The sequence below is a fragment of the Suillus subalutaceus genome (genome assembly GCF_016647625.1).
Source record: "Suillus subalutaceus strain FC151 chromosome Unknown DFJ58scaffold_37, whole genome shotgun sequence".
In the NCBI taxonomy this organism is placed as follows: Eukaryota; Fungi; Basidiomycota; class Agaricomycetes; order Boletales; family Suillaceae; genus Suillus; species Suillus subalutaceus.
The window spans coordinates 1-18,517 of record NW_024540286.1 but is presented as its reverse complement, the minus strand read 5'-3'; the positions used below and the strand labels follow the sequence as shown (position 1 = coordinate 18,517).

General features: G+C 47.1%; 5 protein-coding genes across 5 annotated transcripts; 1 reads left to right on the top strand and 4 right to left on the bottom strand.

The window, feature by feature from the left end:
* Window positions 1–3,500: 3,500 nt before the first annotated feature.
* On the top strand, window positions 3,501–4,157 carry DFJ58DRAFT_840325 (uncharacterized protein; the record flags this gene model as incomplete). The annotated part of the gene is made up of 1 exon (XM_041392605.1): window positions 3,501–4,157. One exon carries the CDS (start codon window positions 3,501–3,503, stop codon window positions 4,155–4,157), a length of 657 nt encoding a protein of 218 aa, XP_041245172.1.
* Window positions 4,158–5,268: 1,111 nt separating this feature from the next.
* On the bottom strand, window positions 5,269–8,173 carry DFJ58DRAFT_840324 (uncharacterized protein; the record flags this gene model as incomplete). The annotated part of the gene is made up of 15 exons (XM_041392604.1): window positions 5,269–5,603; window positions 5,645–5,799; window positions 5,854–5,942; window positions 5,999–6,114; window positions 6,178–6,197; window positions 6,240–6,417; window positions 6,440–6,643; window positions 6,699–6,811; window positions 6,877–7,031; window positions 7,085–7,138; window positions 7,191–7,230; window positions 7,266–7,345; window positions 7,543–7,651; window positions 7,715–7,841; window positions 8,146–8,173. The coding sequence occupies 15 exons, from the start codon at window positions 8,171–8,173 to the stop codon at window positions 5,269–5,271; spliced, it is 1,803 nt and encodes a 600-aa protein (XP_041245171.1).
* A 538-nt stretch (window positions 8,174–8,711) lies between these two features.
* On the bottom strand, window positions 8,712–10,052 carry DFJ58DRAFT_715772 (uncharacterized protein; the record flags this gene model as incomplete). Its single annotated transcript, XM_041384160.1, has 5 exons — window positions 8,712–8,805; window positions 8,849–8,890; window positions 9,124–9,359; window positions 9,393–9,539; window positions 9,582–10,052. 5 exons carry the CDS (start codon window positions 10,050–10,052, stop codon window positions 8,712–8,714), a joined length of 990 nt encoding a protein of 329 aa, XP_041245170.1.
* A 3,455-nt stretch (window positions 10,053–13,507) lies between these two features.
* Window positions 13,508–13,987, bottom strand: DFJ58DRAFT_726505 (uncharacterized protein; the record flags this gene model as incomplete). The annotated part of the gene is made up of 1 exon (XM_041385375.1): window positions 13,508–13,987. One exon carries the CDS (start codon window positions 13,985–13,987, stop codon window positions 13,508–13,510), a length of 480 nt encoding a protein of 159 aa, XP_041245169.1.
* Window positions 13,988–18,042: 4,055 nt separating this feature from the next.
* Window positions 18,043–18,360, bottom strand: DFJ58DRAFT_726503 (uncharacterized protein; the record flags this gene model as incomplete). Its single annotated transcript, XM_041385374.1, has 1 exon — window positions 18,043–18,360. One exon carries the CDS (start codon window positions 18,358–18,360, stop codon window positions 18,043–18,045), a length of 318 nt encoding a protein of 105 aa, XP_041245168.1.
* Between the last annotated feature and the right edge of the window lie 157 nt (window positions 18,361–18,517).

Below are 18,517 nucleotides of genomic sequence, written 5' to 3'. Positions count from 1 at the left end.
GTGACACAGGACAGGGGAGATGTGTAAGTAATTCAAACTCCTCCTCGGCATACATGGCGCCTCTCTTCTGCACTCGAGTCTTACAGAAGTCACATCATTCTCTCCAATGGCACCACACCGCAGGAAAGCAGTTCAAAAAAAGGCTGAAGAAGATGTTACTCGCAAGGCTAACATTGCAGCTGCTATCCAGGCTGTTAGAGAGAATAGGGCTAAAAACCTCTTGGCAGCAGCTGGCCAGTTTAATGTGCCATACCATACCCTTCATCGGTGTGCACAGAACCTCACGAAACCCCATTCGAAGGCCCACAAATTCCAACAGCTACTTACCGAAGGACAGGAACAAACCCTATGTCACTGGGCAAAGTACCTGGCTATGACAGGACACCCTCTGTCAAAGTGCAACCTTTGTGCAAAGGTATTAGAGCTGAGTGAGAAGCTGAAGGAAAAGAAAAGGCTCAGTGGGAAAGATTCAGGGCCAGGAAAAATTGGGTTGAAATTTTCCTTGCTCGTCATCCAGAGATCAAGTTAGGGTGCCCCACAGGCATTGATCTAAAGCGGATGCAAATGTTCAACTTCGCAACCGTGAATCACCACTTTAAACTCCTCGATGACTTCTTGAAATCTGAGGGAATCCCCTGGGAGAATGTGTATAACATGGACAAGAAAGGGATCCAGCTCAGAGGGGGGAGGAAATGTGACAACACAAAGTACCTGTCTTCACGGTCAACAAAGGCTCGAGTCAAAGCAAAGAGTGACGAACTCGAGTTGGTGACCGTGATTGAGCACGTGTGTGCAGATGGCACCAGTTTGAAGCCTGGCTTCATATTTTCTGGCTCAGACATATACCCTGAATATTATGAAGAAGATGACATCATGTGAGTCTCCATTCTACAACACAATAAAAAATTCTGACTGTGGTTTGATATCAGAGTGGTGACGTCTGAAAATGGTTGGACCAGTGACTTCATTGGCACCGAGTGGTTTGTCAAGAGCTTTGTGCCACAAGCCAAAGCACGAAATTCGTCCGGTCAGCCGATCCTCCTGATATATGATGGACACCGTTCCCATGAGACAATCAAACTTCATCAAGCAGCAGAAGAACATGGCATTCACCTTTTCTGCCTACCCCCGCACACAACCCACCGTTTGCAACCCCTTGATGTTGGTGTCTTTGGTCCTCTGCAAAGGCAATGGCAGGCACGCTGTGAAGTGGTGATGGCAGAGACTGGGGAAGGGATCAAGAAGCGAAATGTGATTCAAGAGTACATGAAGGCGAGAGCAGAGGCATTTAAAGAGGAAACGATTCTGCAGGCATGAAAAAACAGTGGAACTAGACCAATAAATGCCGCAATATTCACGGAAGAAGATTATGGACCGAGTTATGAGTCATCCACCCAGCTACACCTCCCGGCCACCTTTCCCATCGATACCACTTTCTCCGATTCCATTGATCCCATTTCTATCAGTGATGAGTCAGATCAAACATATGAGCCATCACAGTTAGGGAACTCATCTGCCAGTGACTCTGATAAGGCTTCAGAGTCTGAGTCGGAGTCGGATGATGAAGCCAGCACTCGTAGTGATGGCGAAATGACAGATCAGGGGAATATCAATATGCCGCAACAACATTTACCCCCAGGTAGAGCTGGTCCGACATCACATTTTCCTGGTTCACTCTCATCGGCGCCAGAAGCTGGTCCCTCAAAATTTCCTGGCATGTTCAACTATGATGTTCACACTTCAGAATCATCATCCATACCTTCCAGCAGCACGATTCCCATCACATGTCCATTCCATCGCCACACTAAATCACTATCCGCCAGTGTATGAGCTTCGATGTCGCGAAGTGTAACACCAGCGCTTGATCATCCGGGATCGAAATTGACCGCATCAGAACGGCTCCAAGAGGCTCATATAGAGAATGAATGGCTTCGTAAAGAGAACGAATTGTTGAAATACCAAAAGGATGCTGCGGAGATGCACTGTTATTTTGCAGGTCAATGTTAAGACCGTAGCTCAAGGGTAGACGGATCCGAAGGGCTTGGCCTCAGCTCGTGCGCTGTGCCCCTTACCCGAGTACGTGCCCTTAATTTCAGAATGAAGTCCAGATGGAATCCGATGAAGTCCGAAGGACTTCCGGAGGCTGGCTACTCTGGTTGAGTGCTGGAGGACTTCCGGATGAGCGCGGGAAACTTTCGGATGAGTATAGGAAACTCTGGAAGAGTTTCACCCGCTGCATTAGATCCGAAGGTAAGCTCCCTAGATGGAAACACATAGAAGATAGGCTGCAAGGGACAGAGTCCAAAGCAGGATAGGGTAGGAGGAGTGGTCCGAAGGACAGGACGTCCGGAGGTCCGAAGGTTGCGTTGTCCAAAGGTTACGACGTCCAAAGGTTGCGACGTCCAAAGGTTACGACGTCCGGAGGACCGGAGGAGCGGACAGGATTCTAGGACAAGAGAAGAAGGGCTACAACGGACAAGGTCCGGAGTAGAAACAGACGGAGGTAGACTACACTATGGTAGAGTCGGATAGACGGGGTTTAGACAGAAGTCTCGGAAAGACAGGAAGTGCCGGAAAGGCAAAGCTTCGGCTTAGGGAGTCAATCCCTAAGCATGGATATAGACGGAAGGATAAATCCGGAGGACCGGAAGGTTGGCCTAGGGAATCCTTCCCTAGGCCTAAGGAAAGGCAATACTAAGATGGACCGAAGTCCGAGATCAGAATGAGTGAAGTCTAGGATGCGAGAGAGCAAGTCTATGTTGAGCAGAATCTAAGATGATATTCGAACTGAGGAAACTTTACAGGAGTTGTACAGAGGTTTATATACTGGACGGGATCCGAGAGGATCAGTAAGCTGAAGACAAATGCTATGTACGAGCATGTGGAAACATATTGGTAAGTATGAACGGAACATAAACAAATGAACTCGGAGATGAACAAAGTACAAGGATCAATAAGCAAGACGGAAACACAGATAACCGAAGTCCGGAGTCAAGAGGATTACCATAAGGAGATAGACGCTGATTTAAGGTTTGAGCTTCGGATATGAGTATAGGTCGGATCCGGAGGTCTAGAGATATCGGATGAGGCGTCTGGATATCGGATGAGCGGATCCGGAGATCTAGGTGAAGACGAGACTAGGATATAGATCATGGATATCATCCGGTAGTCTAGGGAAGGTAAAGTCTCAGGTAGGATGAGCTCGGATCCGATGGGATCAAGGGTGGATGAAGCAGGCTTAGCTGCGGAGGTCCGAAGGTATGGATATATGGATGTACGAAGGTGTACGGATCCGAACCGATAGTGGACTGGAGGACTGCAGGCATGGATAAGGGTATGGAGGTCCGGATGTGCATCCGGAAGGCGTCCGGAAGGCGTGGGAACATCATCGGACGTAGGTCCAGAATACGGGATATGACAGTCAAATGGCAGAGCACTACAAACAGCGGTTGAACACCAAGGCAGAAGAGAAAGCTCGCAAGAAGCCAGGAAAGAAATGAATGAAGCCATATTCGAGGGTCCTGACATCAGCGGAAGGTCGCGCAGAGCTGAGGGAGCTCGAGGCTGAGCAGGCTGAGCGTGAACGTCAGGATGAGGCAAACAAACAGAAAAAGCTCACGGAGGAGCAGGAGAAGCGAGATCGGCGAGCAGAACAGGAGCATTCCCAAGTTGCGTTCACCGGCGCAATCAAAGCCAAGAAGCTGGAGGAGCTACGTGACATAGCTGCAGCCTTGCGATTATCGGAGAGCGGACTGAAGGCTGAGGTGTTCCAGCGGATTCTGCAGCATCTTGACGAAGACCCTGACCTCAAGAAAAATCCACGTTATGAGGGTTTATTCAACCCTACCCATTCTCACAGGCGCCGTCTCGATGACGGCAATAACACTGCTGAATTACAACAGGATGCGATCCCCCCACCAAATCCAGTTCACGAACCGTTCGGACACCAACCTCAGCCTGCGCTTGAGCCCTCGATGTCAAGAAACCGGCACCTAGAATTTCCCCTGCCTGGGTGTACCCCCCCATATTACCCGATGCAGCATCCTGCACCTCAACCTCACCCTCTACATATTTCACACCCTCACTTTACACCAGCGAGTCACAGTAATGTGGATTTCGGAGTTGGCAACACAGCGCAGACTCAGCAGAGGTATTGAGGGCATCAGATCTATTCAGAAGCCTATCAGCAACATCAGTACAACCACAGTAATTATTACAGTAGTAAATGAACCACAATACTGAATGATTTATTCACTGTTTTTGAGCCTTCCGCGATGTGTACACTTCGACAGAGTTTGAAGGCTGCGGAGAGCGAAAGTCGACTGTGCCGCTACTGTGCCGAGGTGTGACAGGACGTGACAAAATGTTGCAGATTAGAGAGTAGACCCTGAGTTTTATCAGGTTTGCTCCGACATCACACCACATCATCCTAAAAATCAGTAAAAATCAGATCCATGTAGAGGAGATACAAATCTATGATGGGGCAAATTCGCAAAAGAAAATGTGATGTTGCTGAGGAGCTACAAAAGTTTTGCTGAAAATTTTGCATGTTATAGGGAATGATAGTACGGAAAGTCATCCAGTGGGACCTTAGGTTGTTTGCATCCATTTGGTGCAACTCAAGAAGCTCGAACCTTATTGATATTCAAATCGACAGGTTGTTGCGATTGATAAACGACATGCATCGAGCACAACAGCAACTCGTTTGCGAAATCCTAAAGGTCAGTGGGGAACATCATGCATCATACTCTGTTTGTTATTTTTATTATTAGCTCACCAAGCATCTAAATCTAGTGCACCATCATCTGAGTATGAGGCCTGCATCACACCGCCCATGCATGTTCAATACATATATCAGCTCATACACCACCACAAGATTATTTACACCTTCTCTCATTTCTCCCCAACAAGACATGCATGTTCCCGAGATTGCTACCGTTATTCTTCGACATTTAACTAGATATTCCTGTACCCTACACTGCGTTATTGTGAACGATACTCCATTCATCCACATTTCCAATTTATGGTGACTCGTTTAGCATCCGTTGCAAGGCCCAGTTAGGACTTTTTACAGACTGTTGCAATACCGTGGCATGTTAAAGGGTTCGAGTCAAATCTAGTAGTCAGTACATGATATTAATGGCAGATGCTAACATACTACAGTGTGGTAAATCCAGTTACATCGTACAAGCAAGCACCATCAACAATTGCGTCAGTACTCAGACACCGCCCACGTGCAAAACCATCCACGAAAGAAAGAATCGAGTGCTACGACATCTCGATTTCCCATGGTTCGTCCGGTAACGAGCCCACAGAGGGAATATTTTCCCGAAGTCTGGACATTTGTTCAGCATCAATGCTATAAAGTTGTATCACCTCAATGATTTTATCCAAGGTATCGCGATCCACGCGTTCCAGGATGGTCAATTGCCTATCATACTCCTGAATCCAGGTATGAACTTCTCCGCTCATTGGGGAGGCGAGGTAGGAAGCGACCGCAAGCTTGATGGATCTACAAGTGAGTTCCTGGCTTTCTGACACAAGGTAAAGTGTCTGCAACACAAGCGTTAAGTGGACGATGTAGGACATGAAGCGCTGAAGCACTGCATGGCTGAAGAAGAAGTGTCAATGTCCTTTCACTCACGAAAAACTGGTGGTGCGTACGATATCTGGTACACATTGTGAACCCATACAGTGAGTACAGCACTTGCTGCAATTGGTACTACGATGGGGGCCACAGGTCCTGCCAGAGCGGACACGATGCCCGCAATAGTGCCCACCATAGATAGCCCAATAGTACTGTAAACATTCAATGAGATGAAAATCCAACTGTCACGTAAAAGACTGGCCTACATGGTCTTAGTGGGATTGGGTGTAGGTCCAGTTTCTAGCTTATCGACCATTTTCACCATTAATTCCCTGAACTCTTGGCTTTGCAAATACTATGCACCAATCATGTTAGGATGTATGTGGCAACGACAAATAAGATAGCCATTACAAGATGAGGGTCATAGAAGTTCCACACATTGACGATGTCAGTGTGAAGCACATGTAGGCAATCCCACGTCTTGCGGTTCTTGAACGTCGTGCTTGATGCAAGCGCCTTCCAATATCCTGCAAGACATAAGTATTTAGATTATATTCATTCATTAGTATCAACGCGAGACTAGGACAGACTTCTCTTGCCAACCCTGATGCTGCGTAAATCATGAGATAAGAATGAAGAAAGCAAGGCTCACTGAATTGATGCATCTATTTTGAGTCCAGGATGCACTTGCTGAGCGATGGAGGTCATCACTGCGGCCTCGGGCGCAGAGTGCTGATTGATACAGTTTTCAGTTATTTCAATCAGGCGGGTGAGTGTCTCCTTATGGTCTTTGTGGGCTGCGGTATTACACTTCAGAGGCATACACGAACCTGTCGAAGTATTGGTACTCACTAGAGATCTTAGCATAAGGAATGTCACGCCTTGCAAATTCCTTTAGAGGTCCAATGCAGATATCCTGCAGCTTAGCTTCTGCTTTGTTCTTGGTGAGTTCCCTGATGGCATCATTGCTCAATCCATCGACAGAGGTTCCGTTCAGATTTAGCTCCATGTCGTCGATGAGCATATCATATTTAGTGAGAACGACCACAATGGGAACTTCAACAAAGTGTGAGCTCTAATGTAGCAGAGAGATAGTTATCGATTCACTTACTATTTCCTAGCGTTTTGCCATCTTTCAAAAATTCCTCTGTCCCTGTCTCTAGTAAACGACTGCCTGCACGGGGTATCTGCAAACAAAGCCTTCCGTATATTTTAGTCAGTCCACTACAGCGGAATAGTTGAGATAGAACCCCTATCAAACAGCATGCAATTGATGTTCCGGAGCAGACATGTTCCTTCGGTCGATAAAATCTTGGACTATTTTGAGGCTGCCCCCTTCTCCTGGCTCGAATCCTTTGCTATCATGGAGAACAAATCTTTCATTCTGTCGTGAGATGAACTCAGTGTCGATGTCAGCTTTTCCCGGCATTACATGCGAAATGAGCTATGGAAACAGCATCAGTAAATTTCCGTGTTTTGGGTGTCGTGAACAGGCACCATTTCTTCCACTCTGAATACATGGCTGATCAGTGAAGACTTGCCGACGCCAGTCTATTCAAAACATGTCGTCAACACTGGTCTGAGATCGGAGAAAGCCAGATACCTTTCCTATCACCAGAATTTGGAACCTTGGGAGTGTCAACCTCAAGAATGGGACATTATGATCATCGTGACTCACCAAGGACACTTCCAAAATATTTCGGAAGTGGTAGGCTGGAGCTCAAGGCCTTTACCGGAAGAGACAGACTGCTCAACCTGCTAAGTTAGACGGGACCCAGGCCAATGCCAAATGTAGATCCTTACTTCAGTTATTGTATTCGCACAAAGTTCGACGACGATCCTGATTTTTTTATGAAACTTGTTGTATTCTACACATGTGAGGTCGAGTTCATGAGCGATTAAGGCGAGAATGCGATGATTATTGTTTCACCTTGTCTGTCGCTTGCACTACACACACAGAATATGTATTCAGGGTTGAAAATAATGTCTTTATGCTTGGTCTTCATCCCAAACCATTTCGTGTACCGCATTTGTAAGTAAAACGTATCACCATGAGAAAGCTCCCTGCGACGCAAAAAAACCCAGTAGCAACTCAGGTGAGAACATGCATTGGGGTCGAATACTTACATGGGTGGAGAAAACGTCCGTCGCCAACTGTTTCCTGCTTCACGTTCAATTGGTGAATGTAACTTGCCCATTCGTACTTCAACAGACTCTACATTCATTGTAGACTTGCTGAAATCAATGGTGATACCTATGGGATATATTCAGCAGGGTTGATAATACTGCTTAATGACCAGAATTGAGTACCATAGATGTGGAGAGGGGAGGAAACCGTTGAGGTGTGAGCCATGCTGATTTGGTTTAGGGAAGAGTCTACTCTGAGCTACCGTAAATTTATCTAGAGGCCGGGTGCAAGCCATGCGTCAGCTGCGAGGAAGTGAGGTACCCTCGTGTATGCCTCATGATGCACCCAGTGAATATTGATGCCTAGCACGAATACCTCCCAACATGACCTTGCAGTTGTTATTAATGATAAAATAAAGCTGTTCACTCACTGAGATCCATTAGGATCATGGCCCACATTGAGGCAGCTGGCTATCTTCCCAAATTCTAGTAGTTGCAAGGTCTGCCAATGACTATGGGAGACTTGCGCAAACTCATAGCACGGCACCGGAACTCTGAGGGCACGAATGCTCACCATCATCCTGGTCAAATGATAGATACGACATCGATATCTTGGAGAAGAACCTCAGCTGTGGCCGGATTCAAATATGTACATAAGTAGGTAGTGACACCTCAGTCAACTAATTTCAAATATAGATCTTGATTTAGATACCATAAATGGAAACCCAATTTACCATCGCAGACATTCCTTTGTATGATCGCGTGGTTAAGGTGCAAATTGAGATATTGTCAATATAATCGTTTCGTCGCGAGAACTTAATATTGAGATTGGAGAACGGTAGTCGATGAGATGGCACTACGAGAGAGGAAGAGAAAGGACTATGAGAGGTGAGGTTTTGAGGAATGAATCAGTAGAAGTAATTGATTCGGTTTTTGTGTGGGAAGGTCTGTTTTTGTTTTTGCCCGACCAGCGCAAGAGGGCGGGGGTCTGGGCGGATCACGTGATCTGAGACAAAAATCCGAAGCCGAGATGTTTGGAATTGAAGAGTTTTGAGAATGAATAAAAAACCGACCTTCGGAGCGTGATATGTCTGAGAACGTGCGTAGACCAAAGGGACCGAAGAACACACGAACCCAGACCACTCTAGAGTGAAGCTCACAACCGGAGAGTGGGTCCTTCGGACCCGACCCACACAATTAAAAGCTGAACGTTGACAATGAGATTCTGTGAGTGCATTACATTGTAAGCATACATTGTAAGCGATGGATGAAAGGGGAGCCCATAAGATAACTGTGATGGATAGGAATAGGATTAAGATGATGGGGCGGCACAAGATAAGTGATGGTTGTGTGTGAAAGAGTCCATGACTCGGTCAAGATCAAGAAGACGTTGCGTGTTCGCGGAAGACGCTATGAAGAGAGGGAGAATGGTATCAATGCAACACCAGTAGTCCAAGAAGGCGTCTGAGGACCAGCGACCCTGTGTGGATACCACGTCTGGGTGAACCCCTTGCAAGAGCAACTCCGTTGCACCACCAATGCAAAAGGCGTGGCCCAGAAGGCTTGGAAAACCTTGTGATACCCATATCTCATTACAGCGGGCAAGAAATGCCGAGCATGTCATGGGAAGCCAACCTGTGGAGGTCTGATATGAGAAGAGAGGAGCTCATGGAGGTACATCGCTGTTCCGTAGAAGGTGCCACTCAATGGCCGTAAGAGGGCAAGTGCAATGATCTCGGGTGGTGATGGAAATGTCTGCACCTTGCTCTTTGGTGGTCTTTGTCCAAGGTATGTGGAAGACTGCTGCCCACGTCTGCTCCTGATTCTGTAGGATGAAGGCAGATATGGGAGCAGCGGAACAAGATACGTGTTTGAAAGGGTCGAAGAGATTGGGACTCTGGATGACGAGTTCGCCCAAGTGACAGCAGCACCAAAAAGCTACCAGTGCAACAGCACATACAGCGGCATCAAACGGGAGGGTGAGATCAAGATTGTCGAAGAGGATGCACAAGGCGTCTATGGTGATGGGTGGTCGCTTGGCTCTGCGAGTGGATGGAGGCACCATCTTAGCGAAGCCACGTCGCGTATGATGAAGGAGTTGAGAGGCATGCCATGGAGCGCCATTAATGATATGCCAAAACTGTAGACCTGCTAACCAGTTATTGAGTGTTTTCTCCAAAGAGGTACCCACGAAGGCTGCCATGAATTGGGAGATGAGAGCCTCGGAAGCAGGCATGCGCTCGACTTCGGGAATCTTGATGGAATCACAAAACTGCGTGAAATGAAGAAGTCCGGCACCGTAGTTACTACGAGTGTCAGTGTCAAGAGAACAGATCATGACCTGAGAGAAGATGAGTTGAAATGATGTGAGAGTGATGACGCGAGAGGCATACTTGAAAAGACAAAAAAGAGAGGAGTTCGGGTACTTCTGCTCAAGATTGGCTTGCCAGTCTGAGCCAGATGGAGTAGACCATAGAAGAAGTCGGTCGCTAGCAAGAACATGAGGCCGATGTTCAGATGGAGTGATGGTGGAACTGGCACGAGGGGGACGTGGAGTGCGAGTATGAGCTTCCTGCAGAGATTGAGAGACAGATTGACGGATGGTAGATGGAGGGTGAGATGCCCAGAAAGACGCTGGCAGCAGCCTCAATGTCAACCCCTCGCATAACTCGACGATAGAGATCGCTTTTGTTCATGGGACAAAGTAGGAGGAGATGTCTGAGGGTAAGGGTGGTGGGGATGAGAGGTGAAGCTGGTCTGAGGGAAATATACCTCGGGAGATAGGATCCGCAAGGTTTGTTGATGTGTGCACATACACGAGGGAGAGTGATAAGCAAGATTCCCGCATGAGAACCTCGAAACGTCGGATAGCGAGATTAATCATGTAATTGGAGCACCTGCCTTTCTGAAAGGTGGCGATGACTCCTTGGTTGTCACTGCAAATTAGGACATCAGCATCCCGAATGCCTTTGGCGTGAATAAGACACACGGCAAGCTCTACTGCCGTGGCCTCGAGCCATCCGATATCACGTGAAGGACCACGCCAATCTGCAGCTGTATGCCAGAAAGCCCATCGTCCATTCCACAAGAGACCGATGCCTGTGCCCGTCGAGGCATCCACCCAGATGTTATAATCTCTGGTGGGTGGTCGTGGTGAGAGATCTAGAGGTGTTGGAGTGAGAGATCTAGAGGTGTTGGAGTGAGAGAGAGAGTGCGATGCCACCATTTCAGATCTGCCTTGGTGGATCTGCTGATGTAGCGCGGAGCGAATTCTGCTATGTAAGTGGCCATATCCCCATAGAGGCTAGGAAGATATGATCTGCCTTTGGGATAGCAGAAAGCAGCGTGATTGAGACAGCCCGTGATTTGTTCGAGTTCGTGTTTGGGTACTTGAGAGTTTGAGTAGCGAGAGAGGAAGGATGAGAGGCGAGCGACGTATTTGAGATGTTTGCGTTCGAGTAGAATCACGGTCTTGCGAGGAACGTCCCAAAAGAAGCCGACATATACATCATCGTCTTCGAAGAGTTGTCCTTTGAGTTCATGCCATGGGACTTTGGCAGGTGATACGAGGGATTTGGCATGTGAGAGGTCGTAGTCATACCTGTAGACCTTGCCATTGGAGATGCCCAGAAACAGGCCTTTAGCCGAAGGAAAATGAAAAAGAGCGATGTCGTCGACCTATCTCTTTGACAGTTTGACGTCTAGTACACGCCATATATGAACCATCGCATCGGCGACTTCTCCCTGGAGACCTGCGGCTGAAGCTAAGCCGAAAGGGATATTGTGATCAATGTATAGTTTACCCTCATGGTAAACGACTAGATAACACTTATGCTCTGGTGCGTAAGGTATACCCCGGTAGGCAGCTTCAATGTCGAGAGTAGCAAATTGAGCTCCAGGAGGGGCGTGCCGAATCTGAGATGTGCATGGGTGAGATGATGCGAGCAACACGTGCAAAGAGTATGATATGTGTATGTGACGAATCGTGCCTTCAAACGGAAAAATTGTGTATGCCCTATGCATTACAAAATTCTCGCAAAGAGCGTCCGAGACGATGTACATACGAGGAGAAGAGATGAGATTGGAGGTTAAGACATACAATTTCTGCGAATTCAGCAGTGGTGCCCCATTCGGTAGGATAATCCTCTGCGTCAATCTCGTCATTGACAGAATGACCCATTGAGCCAGCATATGAAAGATGACAACAAACACAGTATTTGTCTGGAGTCCCATCTATACCCTTTTTGACGACCACCTGCAGCGGAGAGGATTGGAAGTGTCCAATTTTTGCAAATAACTCTTTGTGGGAGTAGGGTCCAGAATAGCGTCCTTTGGCAAGTTCCTCTGCAACATACTCGTCACAGACTGTCTTGAAAAGTTTGGCACCAGGAAGGTTATTGGGAGTGTAGGAAGCAGTGAGAGGAGAGAGATTATGGCCTATAGGAAAGCCGTTGCAAAGCTTATATGTAAGCTCTGGGAATTGACCTGTGAGGCCCGTGCGTTCAAGAAGCATGTCAAAGCCATCCGCCGAATATGGTGTATTGATATAAGAGTACTCTGGGTCGTCATCGTACGGTGAGCAAGAGGGCTGTAAATTGTTGCAGTATATGTGACATGGAGGAGGAGGCGGGGCAAATGATGAGTCTGAATTGCATGTCAAGAAATGGTCCTCGTCAAGCAGACCCAAGAAGAGATCTCCAACGGGAAGTTCAAATGCAGACATGCGACAGAGCGCTGTGCTCTGCGCGTCCGCAGAAAGAACAGAGATGTTGCTCTGTGTGCTCTTGTTTGCAAGGACGTTTGGGATTGTTAAGATTGTAGGTGATGCAGAGTTGAGAGCCATTGGAGCGTCTGCAGAGTGAACCATCAGAATACTTCGCATAATTTTGTGCTCCTTTCAACGAAGTCTCTTCAGAGCATGCTGAGAAACGATGTCCAGTGCGTCCACAGATAATGCACATGGGGTCGGAGACTTTGGAAGACTTGTTGTCTTGAAAGGATTGCATGTCCGCGTCGCTGACCTTCTTGGCCTTTGGCTTGGATGGGTTATTGTAAGGCTCGTATCGGGAGGATGATGATGAGTTGCGATCTGGAAGCATGCTGCGGGATAGCTGTTCTTGCGCACGAAACATAATGTCTTGCATAGTCTCGTATTTTTTATTCTGTAGGCGACGGTTCCACTCTGCCTGGTTGTGTTGATGTGGGCGTAGAGTATAGTTCTGACGTGTTTCGACGTCGAACTCAATAATGGCATGGAAGTTCTTGCACACTGCATCGTCTTTAGAGAGGGTGGTAAAAATGATTAGTCCAGCATAAGAGAGAGTTAGAGTCACCGATGTCCTTAATCCATGTGAGGGTAACGTTGATATGCTTCTTGCCACGAGAGTGGGTCTATGTCGAGCTCATTCTCAAATTGAGAGAGATCGAGAAGGTGAAATGAGGCGCCGCCGAGGTTGATCTTGCACCTTTTGAGCGAATGACCTTCGTGATGAAGACGTTCTGTGTTGGCATTAGTGAATAACGTGAGAGGACAGTATTGGCCTGCGAGTAAGAGGTCTTGGATGAAGGTATGAAGTGACATCAGTAAATTCACACATTCCTTAACATCCTTAATCAGCTTATCTCACTTATCTCAAAACTTGTTTTGTCTCTCTCACATCATTCACCTGGCATATCTGATATTTTTTTAATGTGGAACATAATAAAATATGTCCATTAATACATCTCAACATTTTTTTCTTAATACATTCAAGTTGAAATTTCAGACAAGTAGATCCACTTTCAACAAGGTGGTTAAGTGTGAATAAGTCTGTTTAAGGGCAAAATAAGGAATGTGTGAATTTTCTGATGAATGCCGAAGTTGTATGTAGAGTCAAGGCCGGCTCCAGACGGTGCCTCTTTGGAGGAGTCAAAGAGGACTTTCGAAACCGCAGAAATATTGGGTCTGACTACGGCTTTGGGAGTCAGAATGGCAGTTCCTTGATTCTGTGAGTTGGGAGAGAGTTGGGCGAAGGCCGAAATCCATTGTTGTAGAGCTGTGCCTGAGGGCTGCGGCGGAACGGGGATAAGAAGTTCGTCTGCAGGGATGTTTGCTTCTCCTGCGTCTCTGCACTGTTGCAGGGCTGCGTTGTCAGTGGCTCTTCTAAGATTCTCAGCGACTATCTGGTCTGTAGGACATCTGTCCGACCGAGTTGTTGGAGGAAACAGGAGCGTTGTTAGCATGAGAAGGATTGCCAGTAGAAGACGAAGAACTGGCCGAGGGGCCGGGGACATTGGTAATGTAAGCCATGGATGAAGAGTCTCGTAATTGCGGGGTTGTTGATGTGGGGATGGACAAAAAATGTCGAGCGACGCGCAAATGGGGATGAGCGCAGAGAAGAAGAAAGAATGGAGAATCTGTTCTCGAGCTGACCCTTAAGAATGAGAGGAGCGAGACGTGTGCTTCGTTAAGATTGAAGCACCCGTCTTGGAGAATCTGCACATGGGCCCGCTTACAAAGGCCATGTTTCACACGTCAACGCTCGCGGGCTCGCGATCCACTCTGAAACGGCCACGTGTACACCTCATGGTACTGTACAGCTATATATATCAACATTGCCCTAAGCCCGCGGAATCTAGATGCTGACTTCGGGTCAGGTATTTGCCGGGTTTACACACTACAGCAATCGATTACAAGGCTACACCAACGCTTCTCCATCATATCAAGCTTCCCTCATGGATCCATCAATGATAAGAGAGAAAATCGGTCGCTTTCGAATCCTCGTTATAGGAAGAGCCAATGCAGGAAAAACTACCATCCTCCAGAGAGTTTGCAACACACGGGACAACCCAGTAATCTTTAACAGTGCTGGAGAAAAGGTGTGCCTCATGGTGCTAGTAAGAGGTTGGTACTGATGACTGACCCATCGACATCAGATTGATCCTGCAGTTTTAAAGGCATCCAGAGAGGTAACGTGTACTATTAGTTGGTAGCATGAACTGACGCGTTCTCAGCGTGGAGAGCACGATATTGAAAATGAAATGATATTTCACAGCAACCCTGGATTTGTCTTTCACGATTCACGCGGGTTTGAAGCAGGCAGCGAATCCAATTCAACAAGGTTAAGGCATTTATCGCGGATCGTTCTAAGGAAACCAAATTAAAAGATCAACTCCATGTCATATGGTAATTGCAACTAATCAATCACGACATGCGCTACCTCAAAGTTTCAACATAGGTACTGTATCCCGATGGACGAGGCAAGCAGATCATTCACAGAAGGCGAAAATAAGTTTTTCTCTCAGTGCGACACTGGAAGCAGTAAGCTTTCGCAGCTGGCCAACATTGATTTTCCACTGATGCGCAGATTCACAATCCTCAGTTCCAGTGATGGCATTGTTTACAAAGTTTGATGCCCTCTATGGCGTCGAATTCAGACAGCTGAGAGAGAAAGGAACACCGTGGAAAGACGCTAAAGAACTGGCGCTGGAACATGCCGAGGACTCATTTACTAATGGACCACAACTGAAGTTTCTCAAGGATGTCCGATGGCCTCCAAAATGCCATATATGTCTTCCCAGTAAGCCAGTTGATGGTGGAGTTACGATACATGATGTCCATTGATCCATTAGACATGGACAAGGATGATGCAGATTGCGGGCCACTCATCGAACGCACTGCTGCAACTCTGGATAGTGATGTACTGCAGCAATTATTCGTCTCAACCCAACAGACCAACTTGGAACTCTGCATGAAATATGCAGTTGAGAAGTAACTACCCATGGTTTCATTTACCTGCCGCAAGTGTTCACGACTGATATTTTCCAGAACACTCCCAGGACTTTTTGACTCTGCTAAGACAACGGGTCATCAGGTGATAATAGCAAAATTGGGCGACTGGTCCCCACATATCTGGGTAAGATTATCAGAAAGTTCGAAGGTTGCCCTCATTTACATTGGGTGTTTACTTGCAGGTAGTACGTCTGTTAATTCTCCTTCGAGCTCGAGCCATGCTGATCCAAGTCATTGCCCACTGTTCGCAGAGAGTGAGTGTCTTGATCCTCCTTCGAACTTGAGCCTTCTTGAATGAAGCCATCTCCCATCCATTGATAGAACGTGAGCGCATTGATCTTTTGTCAAGTTCTAGCATTCCTGACCAAAGCAACTGATGATATATCTTCAGGAGGTCAGTACATTGATCCTCTACCGACCTTGAGCCACTGACCTGACGAAATCGTTGATCCATTGACAGCTTGTGAGTGTGACCATCCTCTGTCAACCTCCTGCCTCCCTCATCGATGAAATCATTGATCCATTGTCAGGGTGTGGGTGTATTCATTTTCTGTCACCCTCGCGCAATGCTGACCAAAAATGTTGCTGCTCCGTTAACAGATTGTGAGTTGGTCGATCCATCATTGTGCTTGAGCCGTTCTGACTCAAGTCATCGCCCATCCGTTCACAGGATGTAAGCACATCGATCCTCAGTCGAATTGGAGCATCACTGACCAATGAAATTATCGATCCCCATTGACAGACTGTTAGTGTGTTCATCTGCCGTCGAGTGCGGGCGTTGCTGATCGATGACATCGTTGATACATTGACAGATGGTGAGTCTCTTCACCCCCAATCGAGCTTCAGCCCTGTTCACCACTGACATTACTCATGCAATGACAGGAAGTCAGTGTGCTGATCTTCCGTCGAGTTTGAGCTTTGCTTATGACTGAAATCGCACATCCCTTAACAGACTGTGAGTGTTTTAATCTTCCAGTGTTGCTCACCGACGACACCGCTCATCCATCAATAGGAAGTTAGTTTCTTCGTCCTTTCTTGATTTCGGGCCATGCTGACCGAAGATTTTACACATTGGCAGGATGTGGGTGTATCGATCCTCAGCAGAGGTGGACGATATTCAACTTTCCACCATGATTTGACCAGTTGTATGCGAATCATCATGAAGAGATGGGGTCTATGTTACTCTCTGTGGTATGTCCAAATGGTCACACATTGTACACATTTCTGATGTTGCGAATGTGCCAGGCCTCTGGCTCATCACCATTGGAGAGTGATGTTCAGCTCATTTCTGGTGAATTTCGAGGTTATGTTACGATGAACCTGCTTATTATTGGTCATTTAGCTGGTGTCATTATCTTCGAACATTCTTTCTATGTTTTCGACAAGCGGCGCTATCTTCAGGACAAGCGGGGGTATGTTCCCTCTTTTCGTGTCGCTCTCGAGCAGTACATTGTGTCTCCGCATGCAGCTGTTGTCAGGGAAGGTGTGAGTGCTGCCGTCCCACCCTTGGCAGCACTATGCTCGTGTTCCCGCGGTCTGTTAGACCCGCTTTCTATGTGATGGGAAAGCAGTCTGTGAGACCACCCTCTCCAGAGGGTCTCCCACTCTATTCCGCCAGAGGTTTCAGAGTATCCTCCAGGACCTCGCAATGAAGACCTCCATACTGGTTGGAGGGCTGTCTTACATTGCAATGGAGGGTCATGTGTGAAGTTCGGGAGGTTCGGGAGGCCTCTAGCTTTCGTCGAGGGTCTCTGACAGTCTCTGACATTCCTTATGTTATTTGATCCTTTGGTGCCTATGTTATTTTTATTCAAGTCATGGTTGTCTTGTACTCATGTTATTTCAATTATCTCGTACTTTCTGTTACAGTCAAGTACGCCCCTATTCATTTTCTTTCCCTTACATCATTGTATTACATCACGATCGCATCTTGCCGTCGCTAGATGATCTATTCTTGTTATCTCTAACTCGTCTTATCTCTAACTCGCCTTATCTCTGACTCGTCTTATCTCTGACTCGTCTCTATGATCTCATTGTACCGGCCCTAAAGTCGTTACCGTTCACTATATAAACTCGTCCTGTACTATGTAGTTCTTTACTTTAATCTTACTAGGTTTTACCTGGAACTTCCTTCGCTTAAGACCTCCAATCTTAGGTTGTATTGAACGTGATTCAAGTTGAGGACACTCTCCTTGCCTTGTCTTAAGAAACCCTGAAACTTCGGTATACGCCGAAGCCTTGAACCGACCTTGGCCAATTACTCTTATCGAGTAGCCATACGTCAGAACCATCCTAGTTCATAACACTTTCTTCATGTTTTAATCTACTTGTTGCGATGTTCTGATTAACGGAAACATCAGATCCGGGCAAGCATATTAATGATCTCGGAGGCAACAGCAGGCTTGGAGGAGCTGCTATACTGATATTGACAAAAACGAGTTACAAAGATATCAATGTAGGTGGGGTAGGGTATAACACGCGGGTATGAGACAGGGCCAATGAGACTAAACAGACGACGAATGCAGGCACGAGCGACACATGATGCGAAAAGAGCAGATCAACTAAAAACGTCCAAAAACACTTGAGCAGCGAATGTAGGCATGAGCGACACATAAGGTGAAAAGAGAAAATCAACGACAAACATCACAAAACGCTCGAGGAGCAAGGAGGACATTAAGTAGCGGGAGGAGGCCTTGGGGATTGGGCAGATCGCGACGGAATGCTCGTGGTATAGCATCATAGTCCAAATGAGCACCTTCATCCCATCTCGAATCCTGAAATCTCCTACCGGGACCTTGAGGGTATCCTTCCTCGCGGTAACTCCCTCCACCAACTCGACGACTATGATAGGGAGATAGTGATTGCCCACGCTCATCGAGGTCATTGTGCCGGGACCTGTATCCACCTTCATGAGTATAGCCTAAGTCACCCCCAGGACCGTACCGGGTCGGGTAGGCACGTTCGCGCTCACTAGGACCATAGTTACCATGAAAATCAGACACAGGTGAGCTGTCTCGAGTATTCAAGTCACT